The following is a 21,271-nucleotide window of genomic DNA, read 5'->3' on the forward strand; positions in this document are numbered from 1 at the left end:
AGGGAGAAGGGGAAAGGAAAGAGGAACTGATAGAAGTAGCAAACACAGTGGACTTCCCCTTCTCATCTATAATGTATCCTCCCCACTTTCTGCCTGAAAATAAAAATGTGCAAGAATGTGCAAATCTGTTGCCAGAAGTTGTGCAAATGATGTGATGTAAGACAAGGACCTGACTTAAAGGGTCTTAGTGAATTCCCGCTCATAACTTTGCACCCTTCTTTGGTACCATACTATATTTTATATCTCTAATAGGCTCTGAATCTAATTTTGCTAACTGCCCTTTCTGTATCCTTCAAAAAATGCCACATGATGCTCTTGTCCTGTGAAGCATTCAAGCTCCAGGAAGCATTCCATCTTCTGTTTGTTCTTTTGTGTATTTTAGCATTTGTCTCACCTGTGCCTTCAGAACAGGTAGGTGAAATTACTCAAGGTACATACCACAGTTAGGAGCTCAATTACCATTAGCTTTCAACATAAGCTGGCCAACATAATTCCCCTAGCTGCCTTTTGTGCCCTTAAAAGCACATTGAAGAAGGGACTCACCACTTCAGTAATACTGAATTTAGCTTTAGCCATTTATGTCTATTTCTTTCCATGTTTTTTCAAACCCTTGCCTTTGCACTGAGAAAGCAGTTGACTAATATTGGTGATCGCAACAGCCACACTGAGTTTAGGACAGTGACAAACATTTCCCTAGATTTAGTCCTGTATTAAGTTTTAATCAGAAGTGCTCTGCTTAAAAAGTTTACAAGAGGTGACAGCCTGGCCTCTCTTTCTACTCCAAACCCTCCCTCTTTGCCAATCAGTCATGAGTCACCCTGAGATGAAACTTCAGCTTTTGTGTCTTTGTGCAGAGTATGCCACTCCGGTTCCAAACCACCAACTTCCCCTCATCAGTGAAGAATTCACAATAGAAGGGAAAATAGGCCACTCCTATGCCAATGGAACTGATAGTGTAGAGTCACTTTGAAAAACAGTTTGTTAGCTGTAAAGCCCTTTCTTGGAGCACTGGCACAGTGCATTGAGTTACGGCACAGTTATGCTTTTATACAATTTGCAAAACAGTTGAGTTTGCTACAGATGTAAGCCAGCAGGCTAGATAACCATTCCAGGAAGGAGCAATGCCACGCCACAGTCTGCTTCAGGCCCTTCCCTCAGGGAACAGAATAGAGTTTAACAGAAACTTAGGCAAAATAAAGTAATTCCTCTACCCACAAGGGCTACAGCCCCCAAAGGCTTTCCTTCACCCCTCTTATGCAGCACCCTGACCCAGACACTCACAAGAGCCTTTCTACTCCCTACAGTTCTCATTCTCATTCCTAGCTGGAAGTCAGCTAATAACTGGATTCTTTCTCCTTACCCAGGTCCTGCTAGAAGCACCTAACTACTCTCTACACAGCTCCAGCTCAAATGAGCACTTGCTGCTTTTTATAAAGAGGAGTTGCTGTTCAGGCTGTTGCATGACCTTAGCTCCATACCATCATTTGGTAAGTACCTGATTAGCCACACATGGGGCTGGGGCTGTTTCCCCTCAAAGGAGCCAGTTACGCAGTGACACATCTGACACCCCCGCCCCACACACACACACACACACACACACACACACACACACACACACACACACACACACACACACACCCCCCACATAGGTGAAGGAAAGGAAAGTTAAGCCAATTACCAGTGCACAGTGTTCCTCCTTCACTACACAGTAGCTGATGTCAGGGTCCTGCATGTCAGTTTCCTGTTTGGAGCAGAAACCAGCAATGTAGAATCAGTGCAACTTGCTCTTTAGAAAATGTACTTGAGTCCCATTCCCTGCAGCAGGGATGGTAAGACATAGTACACAGCCAATTCCCCTTAGCATAAACTCAGGTCACCTCTGCTCTATTCCCAGAGACAGCTGTTTTGAACTTCTATGTCTTTCCAGGGCCTCACACAAGTTTCTCTGCTTAAAAAACTCTGTCCGTTTTTATTCCTCAGGCCCTGCACTTTCTACATGGGAAACATTGTTCAAGGCAGGGACTGGCCAAGTGGGCCTGGGAGCCCACCTTCCTTTAGTGCAGCTGCTTTTCAACAAGAAAGATCTTCAGGTTTTAATGCACACAATACCCGTAATCACTCAGTGGGGGCACTGGATGCATGACATCTCAATTCTATGAGGAGTTTCAGCCTGGGTGTGTATACCTCAATCATCCCTGATGCACAGGTCATTAGCATCTTTTGCTAATCTATAGCAATACCCTGGCTGTACTCCTCCACAAGTACTATGCACCGTGCAGCATACCCTTAACTCTACCCTCAAGGGATGCCAGTCTTCCAGCACCCCAGTTACAAGCCCACCCTTTCAGGCCAATTCCTCTGTTTGTGAGTAGAGTGCACACAGGGCCACCGCTGTGCTGCGTTTGCAGCTGCTGCTGAGCAGTGCCCCCTCATGGCCACCTGCTGCCTTACTGCATAGCGAGAGGAGCTGTAGCTGCACACTTAGCCTCACCCAGGGCAAGGTGCGGAGACTGATCTATTCTGTTCCCCTTGCGGTGGTGGTAAACTCCCCAGAGAGCCTGCACGGGAATAAGAGAGATGATCTGTTGGCTCTATTGGCGTGAGCTTATGACAGGGCAGAGCCCAGCACAGAAGGGCTTCACACAGTCATACCTTCCAGAGCAGCCACAGGAGAAAGATGCCTCCTCATAACGGAGGAGCTGCAGGAGGGATGGGTGGATCAGCTTCTGGGGCAGGCCTGGGTGAAGGATCCCCTTGCCCGGAGTGTGTGGGGAACAGAGGCTGAACTGGTTGGAGCAAGTGACAGGGAGAAGCAGCGACTGCAGAGATTGCACTGATTGCTGATCAGAGGATGCATTGAGTGTATGGGAGTAGGGGAACTGCAGAGATGGACTGGGTAGAAGGGTGACTAGGAGAGGTATGGAGGGTGCGCTGGGTGGGTGGGTGGCAAGGAGGGACAAGTGCAGAGTGTGCTTCTCTTCTGATGAATAAGTGCTAGGACTTCCTTGTTGTTTTCATCCAACCAATCCTGATGGTGATGAGTGGAATATCCAATCAATTGAGCACGTTCCTTGTGAATAATGATCTTGAACTCCTCCCAATGTATTTGGATATCACTGATGTTGTCAGGTAGACCAGAGACCCCTCAAAGAGACGTTGGTGAACGGTCTTACAACGAGCATGATTTTGAAAGACCCTGATGTTAAATCTCTTCTGCATTCCTTTCGGTTTTTATGGTGTTGTGGTACAAGCTGCATGTTCATGATTGATCTGAACAAACGATGGTCCGTCCAGCAGTAATCTGTACCGCTCATAGCTCATGTAATATGGACATCAGTGTGATCACGGGAGCTGATGATGACATGGTCCAGAAGATGCCAATGTCTGGAAAAGGGGTGTTTCCAAGTGGTCTTATATTTGTCCCTCTGTCTAAAGATGGTCTTTGTGATAAGCAACGCATGCTCCACACATTTTCTGAGGAGGAGAATGCTATTAGAGTTGACTTTCCCCACCCCTTCTTTCCCAATGGTGCCTAAGACCCCACTGGTGGAATAGGTATATTCAAGGACCTGTCAGTTCTCTGCGACTGTGAAAGCAGATGAGGGATGCAGCAGGATGGAGGCCTCTGGCTGTCTCAGGCTTCCCTGCCACCAGGTCCAGGGCTCCTTCCAGTCAAGTTTTGTGAGGTTGCCGCCTGTGCACCAGCTCCCCCACATTAAAAGATTTTCCATGCAGGTCTCTGCCAAGGGTGGGTTAACATCTCCCACTAACAAGGTCCTGCAGTGATGGATAAGTGGGGGTGGGGACAGGAGCAATGATCTCTGGGAGTCCCTAGTCACAAATCTGCACGCAGGCGGCAGCCACGTGTGGCTCGTCTTGCACTTGGACTTGTGAGACAGAAGTGCAACTTGGCCGCGGCGACTGCGACTGAGCAGTCCTTTTCAGGATTCCCTCTGCTCATCATGAGTGGGGAAGGAGCTAGAAAAAATTCCCTAAGCATAGGCTGTCTCGGCAGCCCCTGCCCCCCCACCTGGATGGCTGTGTCCAGTGGAATCACTCTACCTACGGTTAGAACGTACGAAGCAAAGTAATGAAGTTCGCCACTTGGAATGTCACATTCCCTGAGCAGGGACTGTCCTGAAAGAACTGCCATAATAGCTAGAGAGCCGCAAGATATGACATCAATATTGCTGCCCTAAATGAGACACACTGAGCAGATTAAAGCCAACAGAAAGAAGGTGGAAGTGGCTATACTTTCTGTTGGAAAGGAAAGTCATCTGAAGAGAGGCATACTCATTGGATTGGTTTTGTCATCAAAATCAAGATTGCGAACCAGCGTTTAGCGTTCCCTATGGATATTAACGAACGTCTCGTGACTCTTTTCCTTAAGCTTAGTAACAATCAGGATGCCATGGTCATCAGTGCATATTCCACATTTGACAATAACAAAGACAACAAGGAGCAGATTTACCATGCTTTTGTGCAGTCCTGAAGGCTGCAGCCACGGAAGACAAGCATATCCTCAAGGGTGACTTCAGTGCAAAAGCTGGTGACACCCAGAACTCTGGATAGGCAACACTAAAAAAATAAATCTGTACTTGCAGACATCTTTATGGGATGTTTCCCTAAATCCTGCTAAGTGACATGCACAGTGTAAATTATCACAGGAGAAAGGAGCTGAGTAACAATGGGGTCTCTATAGTAATGTATAATATTCTAATGAGAGGCTGTTACCTACTCCCCCATAAGACAAACAACCCCCACAAAAACCCAATAAACACAGGTGATGGTAATCCCATCATTGGGTGGGTGAATGAGCTTGTATTAGAAGATAATATCTTTAACCAGCAAAGACAAATACAACATTTCAAGTATATGTCAAATGAGTGAAAAAATTACTAATGGAAACAAATGATGTGCTGTGATGCCTCAGGCTTGTGTTTGCTTAGACAAGCCCTAGCCAACTTTGTGCAGCTGGAGCCTGGATCCTTTGAGAGTTCACTGGGCCTCTGCAAGGGTACAGAGGTCAGCTTTCATGGAGCACCTTGCAGGATCTGTGCACGTTGCTAATTTTGCAGTGAAACATGAGGGATACAAAGTACATAGCACACTCTGATGAAATGAGGAAAGATTGGCTTTATAATGAAACATTGCTAATTGCCTTGTTTAGTTTCTTCCACTTCTCAGTAATAAGCCACAAATACCTGGTGAGCCAGGACTAGATTCCTAGTACTATGGGTCCTAACCCTCTACCACTGGAGCTAAAGAATGAGCTGGTAGTTGTCACCATTAGAAGGTCTTTTTCTTTTTTAGGTTGCAACCAGCCACCAGGTGCAACATGCTAACCCAGACATATAGACCCTGATTCAATAAAACACATGCTGCATATTAAGCACCTGAGAAATCCCACCGGCTACTCATGTGCTTCATGTTAGGCAGGTATTTAATTAGCTTGCTAACTGAGGGCTATTCTACCTAATCCTGCCCCTCCTGAAGTTAATGGCAGAAGATTCCCGCTTAAATTAATTGGAGAAGAACTGGGCCCCAAATCACCCACAACAAAAATCATTAATAATTTCTGATCTATTACCCTGTAATGTAGCACATGAGCTTTCAGAGATCAATAGATTCTAAGGCCAGAAGGGATTGTTGTGATAACCTGTTCTGATCTCCTGTCTAGCACAGGCCATAGCATGTCCCCAAAATAATTCCTGGAGCAGATCTTTTAGAAAAAGATCTAATGTTGACTTCAAAATTGTCAGTGATGGAGAATCCACTGCAACCCTCGGTAAATTGTTCCAATGGTTAAGTACTCTCACCGTTCAATATTTGTCTTATTTCCAGTCTGAATGTGTCTAGAGTCAACTTCCAGCCATTGGATCATGTTTTACATTTCTCTGCTAGATTGAAGAGCCCATTATTAAACAGTTGTTCCCCATGTAGGTACTTATGGACTGTAATCAACTCACCTCTTAACCTTCTCTTTGTTGAACTAAATAGGTTGAGCACCTTAAATCTATTACAATGGGGCATATTTTCTGGTCCTTTAACCATTCTAGTGGCTCTTCTCTGAACCTTTTCCAATTTATCAACATCCTTCTTGAACTGTGGGCACCAGAACAAGACACAATATTCCAGCAGCGGTCACTCCAGTGCCAAATACAGAGGTAAAATAACCTTTCTACTCCTACTCAAGATTCCTCTGCTTATGTGTCCCAGGATCATAGGCACTGACTCGGAGGGTGCTCCGGGGCTGGAGCACCCATGGAAAAAATTGGTGGGTGCTCTGCACCCACTGCCAGCTCCCTGAACTGCTCCCCTCCCCAGCTCACCTCCACCTCTGTTCCACCTCCTCCCCCGAGTGCACCGCTGCATCCTGCTTCTCCCCCTTCCCTCCCAGCACTTGCACCATGAAACAGCTGTTTCACACAGCAAGTGCTGGAAGGGGGGAGGAGGAGGAGGAATGTGGCATGCTCGGGGAAGAGGTGGGGCCATGGTGGGTATTTGGGGAGGGATCCAATACAGGCACGGAGAGGTGGAGTTGGGGTGGGGCCAGGGCCGGGGAGGGGGGTGCACGAGCACCCACTGGTGCCAGTGAAAGTTGGCACCTGTGCCCAGGATTGCATTAGCTCTTTTGGCCACAGTGTCACAAGGGAGCTCATGTTCAGTTGATTATCCTCCACAGCACCCAAATCTTTTTCAGACACTGCTTCACAGGACAGGGTCCCCCATCCTTGAAGTATGGCCTACATTCTTTGTTCCCAGAGGTATACATTTACAGTTATCTCTATTAAAAGGCATATTGTTTGCTTGCCCCCAGTTTACCAACCGATCTAGATCTCACTGAATCAGTGACCTGTCCTCTTCATTATTTTCCACTCCCCCAATTTCTGTGTTATCTGCAAACTTTATCAGTGATAGTTTAATGTTTTTTTTCAGGTCATTGATAAACCTACTAAATAGAGTAAGGCCAAGAACCAGTCCCTGTGGGGCACCACTGGAAACAGATCCACTCAATATGGAGTCCCCATTTACAATAACACTTTGAGACCTATCAGCTAGCCAGTTTTAAGTCCATTTAATGAGTGCCATGTTAATTTAATATCAGTCTAGTTTTCTAATCAAAATGTCATATGGAATCAAGTCAAAAACCTTACAGAAGTCTAAATATATTACATCAACATTGTTACATTTATCAAGCAAACTTGTACGCTCATCAAAAAAGATATCAATGTAATTTGACATGATCTATTTTCCATAAACCCATGTTGATTTTCGTTACTTACATTATCCACCTTTAATTCTTTATTAAAGAATTAATTGCTTCATCATCTTACTTGGGATTGATGTTATGCTGACAGGCCTATAATTACCTGGTCATCCCATATACCCTTTTTAGATAGTGGCAAAACATTAACTTTTTTCAGTTTTCTGGTACTTTCCTAGTGCTCCAAGACTTATTGAAATGAACATTAATAGTCCAGTAAGATCCTTAGTGAGCTCTTTTAAAATGCTTGGATGTAAGTTATCTGGATGTACTGATTTAAAAATATTCAACTTTAGTAGCTTCCGTTTAACATCCTTTAGTGGTAGAATGGAATGAATGTTATCTCTACATGATGAAGCTGTGTCATCTGTTTTTTTCCCCAAATGAAGAAAAGAAATATTTATTGTGCACATCTGCCTTTTCTATCTTAGAATGATCAATTAATACCACTTCCATCTAGTAATGGACCAAAACCATTGTCAGGATTCTTTTTTCCTAATATATTAAAAAACCCACATTCGTATTGTCCTTAACTGTGCTGGCCATAGAGGTTTCTGTCTGTCTCTTAGCTTCCCTTATCAATTTTCTACAATTCCTAACTTCTGATTTATATTCATTATTATAAACTCCCCCTTTCATCCATTTGCTTATATGATAATAATAATAATTTTTTTTACAATGATCTTCTCTTCCCCTCTAAACCAAGTTGTTTTTTAAAACCAGCACAGCCTTCTTCCTCAATTGTGGGATTGTGGATTCTTGGGTATCTAGTCAGGTGCTCTTAAATGATTCCCAATTATCATTCACATTTTTCTGATTAAATTCTTCCTCACAGCTGATTTGGCTCAATTTTTTTCAGCTTTGTGAAACTGGCCCTATTAAAGCACCATATGTATATGTGTATATATATATGTGTGTGTGTGTGTGTATATATTGTGACAAAGTTCCTGCTCTACTTTGGTGGGTCTTGTGCTTATTGGCAGATTTGCTCGCCTTGGAGCTTCACAGCAGCCCTCAGCTTGGCCGTTTTTCTGAATTCACAGTCCAGGTCGACTCCTGTGTCTGACCAGGAGTTGGGGAGGATTTGTGGGGAACCCGGGCCCACCCTCTACTCCGAGTCCCAGCCCAGGGCCCTGTGGAATGTAGCTGTCTAGAGTGCCTCCTGGAACAGCTGTGTGACAGCTACAGCTCCCTGGGCTACTTCCCCATGGCCTCCTTCCAACACCTTCTTTATCCTCACTGTAGGACCATCCTCCTGGTGTCTGATAATGCTTGTACACCTCAGTCCTCCAACAGTCTGCGTTCTCACTCTCAGCTCCTAGTGCCTCTTGCTCCCAGCTCCTCACACGCACATCACAAACTGAAGTGAGCTCCTTTTTAAACCCAGTTGCCCTGATTAGCCTGCCTTAATTGATTCTAGCAGCTTCTTGATTGGCTGCAGGTGTTCTAATCAGCCTGTCTTAATTGTCTCCAGGAGGTTCCTGATTGTTCTGGAACCTTCCCTGTTACCTTACCCAGGGAAAAGGGACCTACTTAGCCTGGGGCTAATATATCTGTCTTCTGTTACTCTCCTATAGCCATCTGGCTCAACCCTGTCACAATATATACATATATGTGTGTGTGTGGACATTAGTCATCTTGCACATTATAAATATGATCAAGTTATGATCACTTGTATTAAGCTACCATTAAATTTTAGTTCTGTGATCAGTTCCTCTTTATCTGTTAGGACTAGGTCTAATATAGAATTCCTCCATGTTGGCTGCAACGTGTTTTGAGTTAGGAAATTGTCATCTATAATGTTTAAAAATTCCAAGGATGTTTTCATACTGGCAACATGTGACCTCTGGCATACATCACTCAAATTAAGATCCCCCATATCTCATAATTTTTTCCCCTATACATTATAAACTGGTGCATAAAGTGATAGCCATCCTGTTCCTTAGTGAGATTTGGTGGTCTGTAGCAGACACCAGCTATTACCCCATCTTGTGCTTTATCTATTATGATAATCCAAAAGCTTTTAAGATCATTTTTATTTTGAGTTATCATTGACACAGAAACAATTAGTGCCATTTTTGACTAAGTCTCACTCCTCCTCCTCTTTTGTTCATTCAGTCCCTTGTAAATTGACATTAACATTGACATTAACATTCCAGTAGTGTGAATCATCCCACCAGATTTCAGTCATACCAACTAGGTTGAATTTAGACTCATAAATGAGCAATTCCAGTTCCTCTGGTTTGTTATCCAGGCTCCTAGCATTGGTGTATAGGCAATTCAAAAATTTCTTCTCTTTATGTCCTTTGATTAATTCTATTGTCAACATCCTTGCTCATAGACTTCAGAAGCCTATCCAGTCTTATAGTGACATCTCATGTCTTGGCTTTGGGAAGACAGCACATTGTCCCTGTTGTCTGCCTGTCCCATTTAGAATGTTCCTTTGAGTCTTCTGAGAATCGAATCTCCAACAAGGTGCATCTGGCTTCCTTGATCCAAGGTTTGTGGGTAAGCTTGATTTTCTTACAAGTTGTGCTGAGCTGTCATCCATATATGTGTCCTGTACATCTCTCCATCCCCTTGGACCTGCTGGAACTTGATAGGTATCTTCCATAGTTTCAATGCTGAGGACTGGTATCAATTTGAAACCTCTAGCTGTATGGAACTCTCTCTGGTGGCAATAGTCTGCCTATCCTCATTGGTCTCCAGAAATATAGAATGCTGCCATGACCTCTTGCCTCTGATGGTTATGAACTGCCAGGCCTCCTCTCTGACTTCTCTCACTGATTCCTTTGTGGCCATCTCCATTCTTCCTTGAACTTGGGGTACTAGTGTTTCCTAAATATGGCTGTCCAGGAACTCGGCTTCTCAGCAGCATCTCAGCTTGCCCCTCCAATTTTTCTCTAGCATAGCCACAAACTTGCGCTTCATAGGAATCCCTTCTGTCTGAGAATGTGGCACATCCATTGCAGGTCATTACCACTCTTCCATTGCTGGGCATCTTGATATCACATATGGTGCTGAACCTGGAAGGAAAGCCTCACACACTCCCTCTCTCAACTCTGTCAAAAACTGTCCTGTTAGCTGCCTCTGTCCGTGTCTCTTGAGTTCACCTAGTAAGAGACTTTTTATTTCAAGTTATCTATGCTTTCAAGCAGATTTAACTAACACCCACATATGCTCTTACTGTTATGTTGTTCCCATTTGGGAGTGCTATAGCCAGGGCTACACAGAGATTTTCAGAGGCCCAGGGCAAAACCTGAAATGGGACCTTCCTTCTAAATATATTACCACTGACAGGAGGTCCTGGGGTGGAGGTGGGGTGGTTTGGAGCGCGAGCCGCACAGCAGAAACTTGGCTCCTGTCCCACAGGCCTGGGCCCTGTGCCCAGTTCCCTGCTCTGGGCATTGTGACCTGGTGCATGGGGTCATAGCACCACTTAGGTTTGGCTTGGTCACCCTTCCGTCATGACAGAGGGACCAGTTTTGGTGAGTGGCATTGTGACTCTGTGCATCAGGTAATGAAGTCACTTGGTTTGGGGACCCTCTCAGATAGGGGCCTTGGACAAACTCCTCCTTCCCTCAGGCAGCCCTGGTTATAGCACTTGTATTCCAGGCACCCTATTGTGCCTCAGTGCATCTAGTTTAAAATCAATGAAGAGGTCAATGTAAGTGATGTGTGTAAGGGACTCCAGTAATGTTCTTTTAGCATGAACTCTATTCCCCTCAGACCATTTCTTAAATTAAAAAAAAATCTATTTGTACATGTGTAGGGGATGCAGGAACAGTGACATAGGCAAAGGCAGTGACAAAGACATAGCAGATGACAGAACGAGGAGTAATGGTCTCAAGTTGCAATGGGGGAGGTTTAGATTGGATATTAGGAAAAACTTTTTCACTAAGAGGGTGGTGAAACACTGGAATGCGTTACCTAGGGAGGTGGTAGAATCTCCTTCCTTAGAGGTTTTTAAGGTCAGGCTTGACAAAGCCCTGGCTGGGATGATTTAACTGGGACTTGGTCCTGCTTTGAGCAGGGGGTTGGACTAGATGACCTTCTGGGGTCCCTTCCAACCCTGATATTCTATGATTCTATGATTCTATGAAAGGGTGTTTAATCCAGACTGTGTAACCCTTATGCTGGGCTGAGTCAGCAGCAAGAAGGGCCGGGTTCAATATGTAGGGGGTTCATCTTAATAGTACCAAACAGAACAAGCGCGAGCCCCCACCCAGTAGGCTGTGAAAATTTAACACCATTCCGGTTGCCTCTAAGAAGCAATACTTCCCCACTCGCAAGCACTGAGTGTGTGTAGAACAAAAGAGCATTTCTATGAAAAGGGAGAGGGAACTCAGCGTTAATTTGAGAAAACACCACCACCGCAGTTTAAAAGCATATAACCATCAGTTAACAAACACCCATCCTACAGTAGTCTGGGCAGTGTCCTTCGCCTCAGTTTCTCACCTTGTGTTGTGAGAATACAACGAATGAATGTCCCTTTAGCACACCTCTCCCCTTTCCCTCTGCTGCATTCCACTCACAATGGGTTGTCCTTGGTGAGAGAAGACTCAGAGTTCAGAAGTGTGTTCATATGGGTTCACCCCCACCCCAAAAAGGAGGAGGGTGTCAAGCAATGTCTCCACTCTTGCCACCACCTCTGCAACTGGCTCGCTGCTGCTGCTGTTGTCTCTGCCACCACTTGCCGCTGTGCTCTGCCATTGTTGGCTGCTTGCTGCTCACTGCCACTTCCGTGATGCCGTGGTCTCCATTTCCACCACTTAGCCCAGCTCTTACTGCTGCCGCCTCTTCATTGTCTTTCACTGCCATACTGCCCTCCCCCCCCCGCCAACCAGGTCCAAGGCTTAGCCCCAGGTCTGCTCACCAGTGACTTCAGTTCTAGCAATCACTGACCAGAAACAAGGATGCTCACTTGAGTCCAATCAGCTCTGTCTTTAAACACTGGAAAGGGGAGGTCAAATGGAGTCTAGGACTCTCTAGGCAGAGTCCATACCATCCGGTAGGAATCCCCTACCCTCTTTCCTTTTCCTGGGAATTTGGCATCCCCACCTCCTGCTTACCAAGTGAGGTTCTGTTTAGGGTGACCCGCTTAGCAGGGCATGCTAAGTATAGTTCTGCTGCCCTTTACTCATATACTAAGGATAACATTTTATTACCTCTGCATCCAAAGTGATTTGTAACCCAAAACCAGTCAAAATTGATCACTTTGGCAAAACAACTCTGTCTGCTGAGCACATGGGCAGAGTTAGTGTGTCAATGCACATATGGGCTGCACCTGAAGTCTTTCTCTTCAGCTCATTACTCGATGCCAGGGTCTGAATGAGCCCTTGCCTGCTTACATTTAGAATGGCATGATATATAGAGGTTGGCATTTTAATCTGTATGGGCAAAAATATCTTGTGCCCTGTACTTAGAATCATACAATATTAGGGTTGGAAGAGACCTCAGGACGTCATCTAGGCCAATCCACTGCTCAAAGCAGGACACTACCAACTAAATCATCCAGCCAAGGCTTTGTCAAGCCGGGCCTTAAAAACCTCTAAGGATGGAGACTCCACCACCTCCCTAGGTAACCCATTCCAGTGCTTTCACCACTCTCCTAGTGAAATAGTTTTTCCTAATATCCAACCTAGACCTCCCCCACTGCAACTTGAGACCATTGCTTCTTGTTCTGTCATCTGCCACCACTGAGAACAGCCGAGCTCCATCCTCTTTGGAACCCCACTTCAGGTAGTTGAAGGCTGCTATCAAATCCCCCACCTCTATACTCTTCTCTTCTGCAGACTAAATAACCTCAGTTCCCTCAGCCTCTCCTGGTAAGTCATGTGCCTTAGCCCCCTGATCATTTTTGTTGCCCTCCGCTGGACTCTCTTCAATTTGTCCTGGACATAATACTCCAGGTGTGGCCTCACCAGTGCCGAATAGAGGGGAATAATCACTTCCCTTGATCTGCTGGCAAAGCTTTTACTAATACAGCCCAATATGCCATTGGTCTTCTTGGTAAGGAGGGCACACTGCTGACTCATATCCAGCTGCTCATCCACTGTAATCCCCAGATCCTTTTCTGCAGAACTGCTGCTTAGCTAGTTGGTCCCCAGTCTGTAGCCGTGCATGGGATTCTTCCGTCCTAAGTGCAGGACTCTGCACTTGTCCTTGTTGAACCTCATCAGATTTTTTTTTCCAATCCTCCAATTTGTCTAGGTCATGCTGGACTCTATCCCTACCCTCCAGCGTATCTACCTCTCCTCCCAGCTTAGTATCATCTGCAAATTTGCTGAGGGTGCAATTACTTAGGAGGACGTTCCATGCAGCGGAGAGATCGGCACTTACATGCACAAGATTATTTGCATACTTCCTTATTACAGAAGTATGTTATGGGGAAATGAGACATGCAGAAAGGAATAAGGGATAGAATTGTTAGTGTGAATCCATGCATGTAATTGTATAACTTTTGTAAAGTTTTAATTCTTTTAGCTACTAATAGCAGGTGGTAAACAACAAGGAAAGAACAATCCATGAAAACACAACTGCCTTTCTTTCTGGGATCTGTTGAGGCTTTGCAGTGTATTCTCACCTCCATGGGCCAGTCATCCCACTATGTAAGGGGACGTCCCTAGCCATTTTGGTGCCCTATGCAGCCCCCCTGTGGGGTGTGTGTGTGGGTGGCTCTGGGCCTCCGTGGGGAGGGGGCAGGAACAGGCTTGGAGGGAAACACGAGCCGGCAGAGCGGAGTGGATTGGGGCCGGGTCACTCCACTTCCTGCCGCTTGGTGAGTGCAGGGCAGGCCTGACCCCTGCTGCAGTCCTCAGGGAAAAGGGTGAAGTGGGGGGCGGGGCTGGGGCGGGGCAGAGCAGGGGCGGGACGAGGCAGGGTGGGGGCGAAGCAGTGCAGGGGCTTTGGAGAAGGGCTGGAGTGGGGGCGGGGCAGGGGCAGGGGCCATGGGGAAGAGATGGAGCAGGGGCTGGAGCAGCATGCAGCTGCTTAGGGCACCAGGAAATTTGGTGCCCTAAATTTTGTAGGGACAGCCCTGCTTGGGGAAACCTCTTTACTACTCACGTGTAGACCTGGAACACACACAACTTCAGCTATCAAAATGGGATCTGTTTCCCCACAAATCCGGTATTGTGCAGTGGGGGTACATAGGACTGGCCTGCGCAGAGACATATCCTGGCTTCCACATAACCCATCAGTTACCAGGTGGCTCTTTCAGCTCTGATCCCAGCCCACCTGCAGCATCATTATACACCAACCTCGTGTTGATCTCCCCTCTGGGATTCATTGCAAGGGCTCCACAATTTAGGGTACCATATCTGGCCACTGCCCCACGTTCCTCAAACATATAGGGCAGGGTCTGAACACACAGAAACAACCTGCCACAAGCTTGGTAAAATGAAAAACAATTCTACAGCCACCATTAGCAGCTTCCCAAGTGACTTGCATATGCAACCTAGGAGTTCACCTAATCTCTGATCTGACATGGATCACTGTCCTCACATAGAATCAATAGGACTCCTTGTGGGCTCAGGCATCTGCTCCAACTGCATTGCAGGACTTAGTTCAGGTGGCAACAATGTATTAAAACATTCAATAATGGGTCCTATACCCTTTGCACAGTGGCACAGGGATCGCAAATTGCTCTCCCCCCGGTGTCAGTGTGGTAGCTATTTTGATGGAGGCATTCATGTTGTAGGGAAAGGCAAACAGAGGGTAGGAGAGGGTAGCTCTAAATTCCAACCAGGGCTCCATGGAAGACCTGCCAGCAATGAGAAATGTGCCAAATCAGCGTGTCTCTAGGCCAGCCCTGCCCGTCCCCTCCCGCTCCTTTTGGGCCATCTCCAGTCGCTTTGCAGTTGTGATAGCTGGCTCTGGGTGCCCAGCAGAGAAGGGGTGCAAATAGCTTTTGCCTGTGCACCACTCTCCCCATAACCCACTTCTCCCACACAATTTCACACTGCCATGTGCCTGAGGTTCCAATTATACACCACGAATCCAAATGTGAGCTTAATGCTTGTGTGTGACATGCTGAAATAAGACTATAGGCCAAACCTTCAGCTGATTTAAATTGGCATAACTCTATTGACTTCCATAGAGATATCATGAGATTTGCATCAATCTGAGGCCCTATACCTCAGAATATCACTTTCGCCCTTCATCAGGGCAAAGAGCAGAATGTGTTGTGCCATGTACATTGGTCAAACTGGACAGTCTCTATGTAAAAGAATAAATGGACACAAAGCAGACGTCAAGAATTATAACATTCAAAAACCAGTCGGAGAACACTTCAGTCTCTCCGGTCATATGTTTACAGACCTGAGAGTGGCTATCCTTCAACAAAAAAACTTCAAAAACAGACTCCAACGAGCGACTGCTGAATTGGAATTAATTTGCAAACTGGATACACTTAACTTAGGCTTGAATAGAGACTGGGAGTGGATGAGTCATTACATAAAGTAAAACTATTTCCCCATGTTATTTCTCCCCCCCACCCCACCCCCCTCTGTTCCTCAGACATTCTTTTTAACTGCTGGAAATGGCCCACCTTGATTATCACCACAAAAGGTTTTCTTCCTCCACCCTCTTCCTGCTGGTAATAGCTCATCTTAAGTGATCACTCTCCTTACAGTATGTATGATAAAACCCATTGTTTCATGTTCTCTCTGTGTGTATATAAATCTCCCCCCTGTATTTTCCACTGAATGCAGCCAATGAAGTGAGCTGTAGCTCACGCAAGCTTATGCTCAAATAAATTTGTTAGTCTCTAAGGTGCCACAAGTACTCCTTTTCTTGTTTGCGAATACAGGCTAACATGGCTGCTACTCTGAAATCTGACCCCTGCAGTGACACAATGACCAGTGAATGGTTGTGCTACCAGCTCATTGAAATGAAGAATTAAAAAAGAAAGATGCTGACCGTGTATGAACAGTAACTGCATTTGCCATAATGTTTTATCCCACAACCCTCTCCCCTCTACTCTTTCTTCCTCTGCTTCCAAAGAAAGGCCTGGGGGAACAAATGGACGTGGTGGTCAACAAACTAAGGCATAGGTGAACCGATGAGTGAAATCAGTTCCTCTGTCCAGGACCCTTCACTAAAAATATCCTATCTGTTCTCCCTTAAACAAGGGGGACTAAGTTGAGAAGTGAGGCTATTAGGTCCCCATCCATAATAAAAGACTCCAGAGAGTAAACTTCAGTATCTTCAGTTGCATCCAGAGATGATCTTGAAGCCAGTGCAGATGATGGAGCACATAAAGCATTTTCTGAGCACAGAACAGTTATGCTCACTTGTTGGCAGGTGCAACTAAAAAGGATCACTAAATCTGTAGCCCTTTATATGGGAAAATGATCCCCCCAATGGAAGGGCTTTCAAACTCTGAGCATCAAAACAAATTACATTTAGGAAAAAATATGTACATGCAACACCTGTTGTGCAAAATCTGTTACGCAGGCATCTTATAGTTCAGATCAATGGGGAACTAAAAAGTACAATTTTTTGGTAGTCTATTGGAGTAAGTAGGCAACTATGTTTTAAATGGGTCAGTGATAGCCCATGTGTGGCTCATTTCTGACTGAATATAAATAGTTTGTGGATTTCAGCCAATACTGAAAATAATCCTCTATTATTTATGTCGATTCACAGTCACAAATGTGTCTTGATTCAATATGTGACAGATTGCCAAGTCCTGTCTTTCTCTGACACCACAGAGCATAGTGGACACTAACAATAGCAACAAAGAAACCACCATCCACTTAGTATCTTTTACATCACCTAGTTTCTCAGCAACATTAACCCTAGTTGGCTAAAACTCATGTAGTAAAATAATTACATCAACGAGCTTGCTTCTCCCAAAATGGAGAAGAAAACTAAATTTGTTTGCTGTGTAGACTCTTTGCATGTGCCTTTGTTTTTGTAGTTAACAGTTTATTTCTTCAACAAAATTGAATTTGACACATCATCTCTTTTTAGGTTGTTTGTTGTTTCAGTGTTTGCACTTTTAAAATCACAGTAGGGGAAGTTTTCTAAGCAACCAGATCAAGAAGGAATTTGCTAGAATTAGAAAATCTAAGCAGAATCATTCAAAAACTTGGGAGACAGCATGCCTGTGTGGAGGAGAAGCATTGAAGGCTGAAACAATGGTGCATAAAATATCCCAGTAGGCCGTCTTTCAGGCAGTCTTCGCAGAGAGCTCAAGAAATGAACAGCCCCAGACTCTGAACTACCCTTCTACCATTAGAAATGTTCCTTCACCCTCAAAGGCATCCCCATGGGTAATGCTTTAGTCATATTGGCTGGGTGACATGGGATAGCTTGCACTGCATTGGAGAAACAGATTACTTCATTGTTCAACACTGTCTATCCTGTACCTTTCACAAGCATTATGTGCCCTTTTAAAAAGTGCTGTAGATGAGTGTTGCAAATAGATTTATTTCAGCAAACTCACTCGCTTGATAGGATTTGTCCTAGAGTCTGCTAAAACACACCTAGCATTCTTCTTTCTAACCCTACTTCAAAGCTGTTACCATTCCTTCACTATCAATTAACGAGTTCACTATTTTTCAAAACATTTACTAAATTCATATTTTTCATGCTGCTAGTCTGAAGTTGGTCTCTGAAAATAAGATGCTCAGGGTTTTGTCCTACTTAAAAGATGGTTTGGAAAAAACAACCAACCTCCCAGTTCATGGCCCTACATATGTGCATAACTTTTAATATATGAGTAGTCCCATGCTTAAAGTTATGCATGTGCTTAAGTAACTTGCTGAATTGGTGTCTTAGATTGTAAAGCCTTTGAGGCAGGGATTATCATTTATTATATTTTTATATAGTGCCTAATGTGGGACCCTGACCTGGTTGGGAACTTTAGGCACTACCATAGATAAATATTTAATAATAATATTAAGAAAACAATCTAAATAGCCCCCAAATTGAAATATATTTAAAATCTGGATTTGGGATTGCATTTTCATCTTGAACCCTGTTCAGTGAGAATAGTAAAGAATTAGAGAAAAAAGTTGATTTCTTCTCAAGACTGAAAAAGGGACTTTATTGGAATAATGAACAGTATAAATCCTAAAGCTACACTTGCTCTCTGCTTCATGGTAGAGCTTCTCTCTAGAGCCTTCCCCACCTATAGATTGAAAAACAATACACACACCTCCCCCTGCTTTTTCTGTACAGTCTTCAACAAATTAACAACAAATTCTAGATCCAAATGAGTCACAATGAGTCACCAATTTCATCATTCATCTTGATCTGGATTCTCAGGTCTCAAATGTTCTCCTGTTTCATGCAGTCGGTTTAAGACTCTTATCAATAGGATTATCCTACTTCAGGAAGGCTGGGGTCTAAGAACTATTTCTAACAGCATTACACAGCTGGATTTGAAATCATCAGAAAATGGTATCTATTTCTCCTTCAGCCATGTAGTAACTTGGGTTCAGTTATATCCATTAACAGCAACTAGTATTTTTCTCATCCAGTGCTATCAGACTGGGCTTTGGTTTAAGGTTGGATAAGCTTACAGCCGCATTATGGCAGTAAGGTGAAACCTCAGATATAGCATCCCTTAGTCTCAAACACTTTAGACAGGGTCACTTAGGAGAAAACCCCTAGAAAAAAGTTTTGCATGCTTCTAGACCATGGCTACCGGTGTATGCTGAAACATCATCAAATGCCAGTATTGGGTCATGGTCATTAGATTATAAAGTGGACTCCTGGATCTATCAGTCTCATGCCTTAGTTCATTTCCACTTCCTGCTGCTTTGCAGAATATTGCTTATTTGCCGTTGAGAGATTTCTGGGACGCTTGTGATGCTCAGCAGAAGAGAAGAAAACCGTATCTTTGAAACAGTATTATAAAAGTGTCAGTTTAAGATAAATCTAGCATAAAAATGCACACAGTTATTTTATATTACTTTGAATGGTCAGTGAAATCTGGATTGAGACTAAGTAACTTGGAAAATTTTTTTTAATTTTAAAGAAAATAGTGGCACTGTTATTTGTTCTTTATTTTCAAACTATATTGGAGCACAGAACAACCAGTTTATTCCACATACTTGCATATATACTCCCTACACTGAAACAACCCCATTTGGGTAAGCAACCAGAAATTTGAATTGTGCCAATAGAGCAGCTCTGTGCCAGCCATACATATTTAAATATAGAGGTTTGCAAGTGCTATGAGTACATGCAAATTTGGATATTTGGATATTAGATAGTAACTATCATGAATACTAGTAATTAAAATCAAAGTAAATTAGTGATGAATAAGAAATGCCATTTTTACATATCCCAAATTTTACTCTAAGCCTTTGAAGCCATTTCTCAGACTCATGAAAGATTTCATCATTAGAGAAGGGCTTAACCAAAAGCCCAGATCCATAAATTCAAAACTTTGTGTGTGGTGGTGCAGAATAAATCTGGATCTGGATCTGAACATTTACACATTGTCTTTCTCTTTATGATGACCTGAACCAAATCCGCCTGAATTTTGGGGTGTTCAGAATCTGGAGCCAGATCAGAATTTTTCAGATTGTGTTAATCTTTGTTTACAAGTTTCACACAATTGCACTGACATGGAAGTGTTCAAATGAAGAATCTATCTTACAAAATCACCGTGAATGAAAGATTGCTTTGTTTGAATACATATACCATGTTGAAAATATACAGATACTCACAGTACTTCTACATCATCCCCAGAGGAAAAGGTAGCCCATACTAAATGCTATTCTCATTCAGACTTCATCTTGTTCACCCCCTATCCACCATCTCCTGTCTCCAATCACTGATCAGGATTTCCTAATAAAATAGCTAAAAAATGTAAACTTTATAGTATTATACAGAAGCCTTGTATTCTATTGAAGTTTTATTTTTAAGGAAACAAATCTAACAGATTACTAAAATGTGCAGGTCTGTTGTATAGTCACATAAAAAGCTTTACGTTTCTTAGCTACAATGTTCTTACATTTCAGATTAGGACACTGGAAAGGCTTTCTGGAAGTCTAATTAAAGTGCTTGACTCATTCCCGTTTCCAATGTGTGGCTGTTGCTATACACTCACATTGGCATCAGATTCCCTAAGATACACCACATTTCCCCCCCCCCCCCCGTTTACTCTTGAAGGAAACAATTGTTTTCTCTTTCTTAATGTCAAATGCTAGAATCAGTAAAATACATCCTTTCCTGTACAGATCACTTGGGCCATATCTACATTACAGCAGCACTGCGATGGTGCTGCAGGTGTACCACCATTACGCTATAATGTAGATGCTTCCTACCTCAACGGAAGGTAGTTAATTCCACTGATGTAGTTAATCCACTTCTCTGAGAGGCTGCAGCTAGGTTGATGGAAGTGTTCTTCCACTGACCTAGCTGCATCTACACCTAACTACAGCACTTAGGGCACAAATCTTTTCAGACCTCTGAGTGATGATCAGGTTGCTCCAATTTTTAAGTGTACAGCAGGCCTTGGGAAAAGACAGTAAAAAAATGTAAAAGTGTCATCATTTGCTAAACAGCAGGAAGTTCAACTGCAGGGAACTGAAATGAAAATTGCTGGGAGCAGACAGCAACTTTTACAGTCATGTCCATTTTAGTTGTAATCCTAAATTATACACATGCGTGTATGAAAAGTAAACGAATAGAAAGTTCTGTACTTACCATAGTGTCAGCAACTCCGTGTCTGAAAGTCTGGTAAAGAGCATGTATTGCAATATTGTGAGGCAAAAATGTTCTGTCCTTCAGAGTGCACTTCCTTTTTTGAAAGCCTGTGTGGTCTGTCCAGCCTTTACAGGAAGCCATAACAGCAAAATCCTTGTTTTGCATATTATCAGAGGCCTAACAATACTTATAGTATGTTATTGTATGTATTTTCTTGGGATACAATGTAGTACTGAGAAGGACAAGTGAAAGTGAATTAACATATGTTCATTATATAATCTCTAAAAGGATGATAAACAGGTATTTTCTCACTAGTTCTTGGTTGAGTTCAAA

The 21,271-nt window shown here is 43.8% G+C and overlaps 1 protein-coding gene across 3 annotated transcripts in view; it reads right to left on the bottom strand.

Moving 5' to 3' along the window:
* FYB1 (FYN binding protein 1) overlaps positions 1-21,067 on the bottom strand; it is a 125,500-nt gene extending 104,433 nt beyond the window's left edge. For 2 of the 3 annotated variants that reach the window (XM_043514342.1, XM_038403472.2), the window contains exon 1: positions 20,939-21,067. In XM_043514342.1, the coding sequence (XP_043370277.1) occupies positions 20,939-20,941 (3 nt within the window). In that variant the 5' untranslated portion in view covers positions 20,942-21,067. Of the gene's footprint in view, positions 1-1,281; positions 1,404-20,938 lie in introns of those variants that run through there. The other variant, XM_043514341.1, reaches the window with a different exon arrangement.
* Positions 21,068-21,271: the final 204 nt, after the last annotated feature.

Source organism: Dermochelys coriacea, chromosome 5, assembly GCF_009764565.3.
Source record: "Dermochelys coriacea isolate rDerCor1 chromosome 5, rDerCor1.pri.v4, whole genome shotgun sequence".
Classification (NCBI taxonomy): domain Eukaryota; kingdom Metazoa; phylum Chordata; order Testudines; family Dermochelyidae; genus Dermochelys; species Dermochelys coriacea.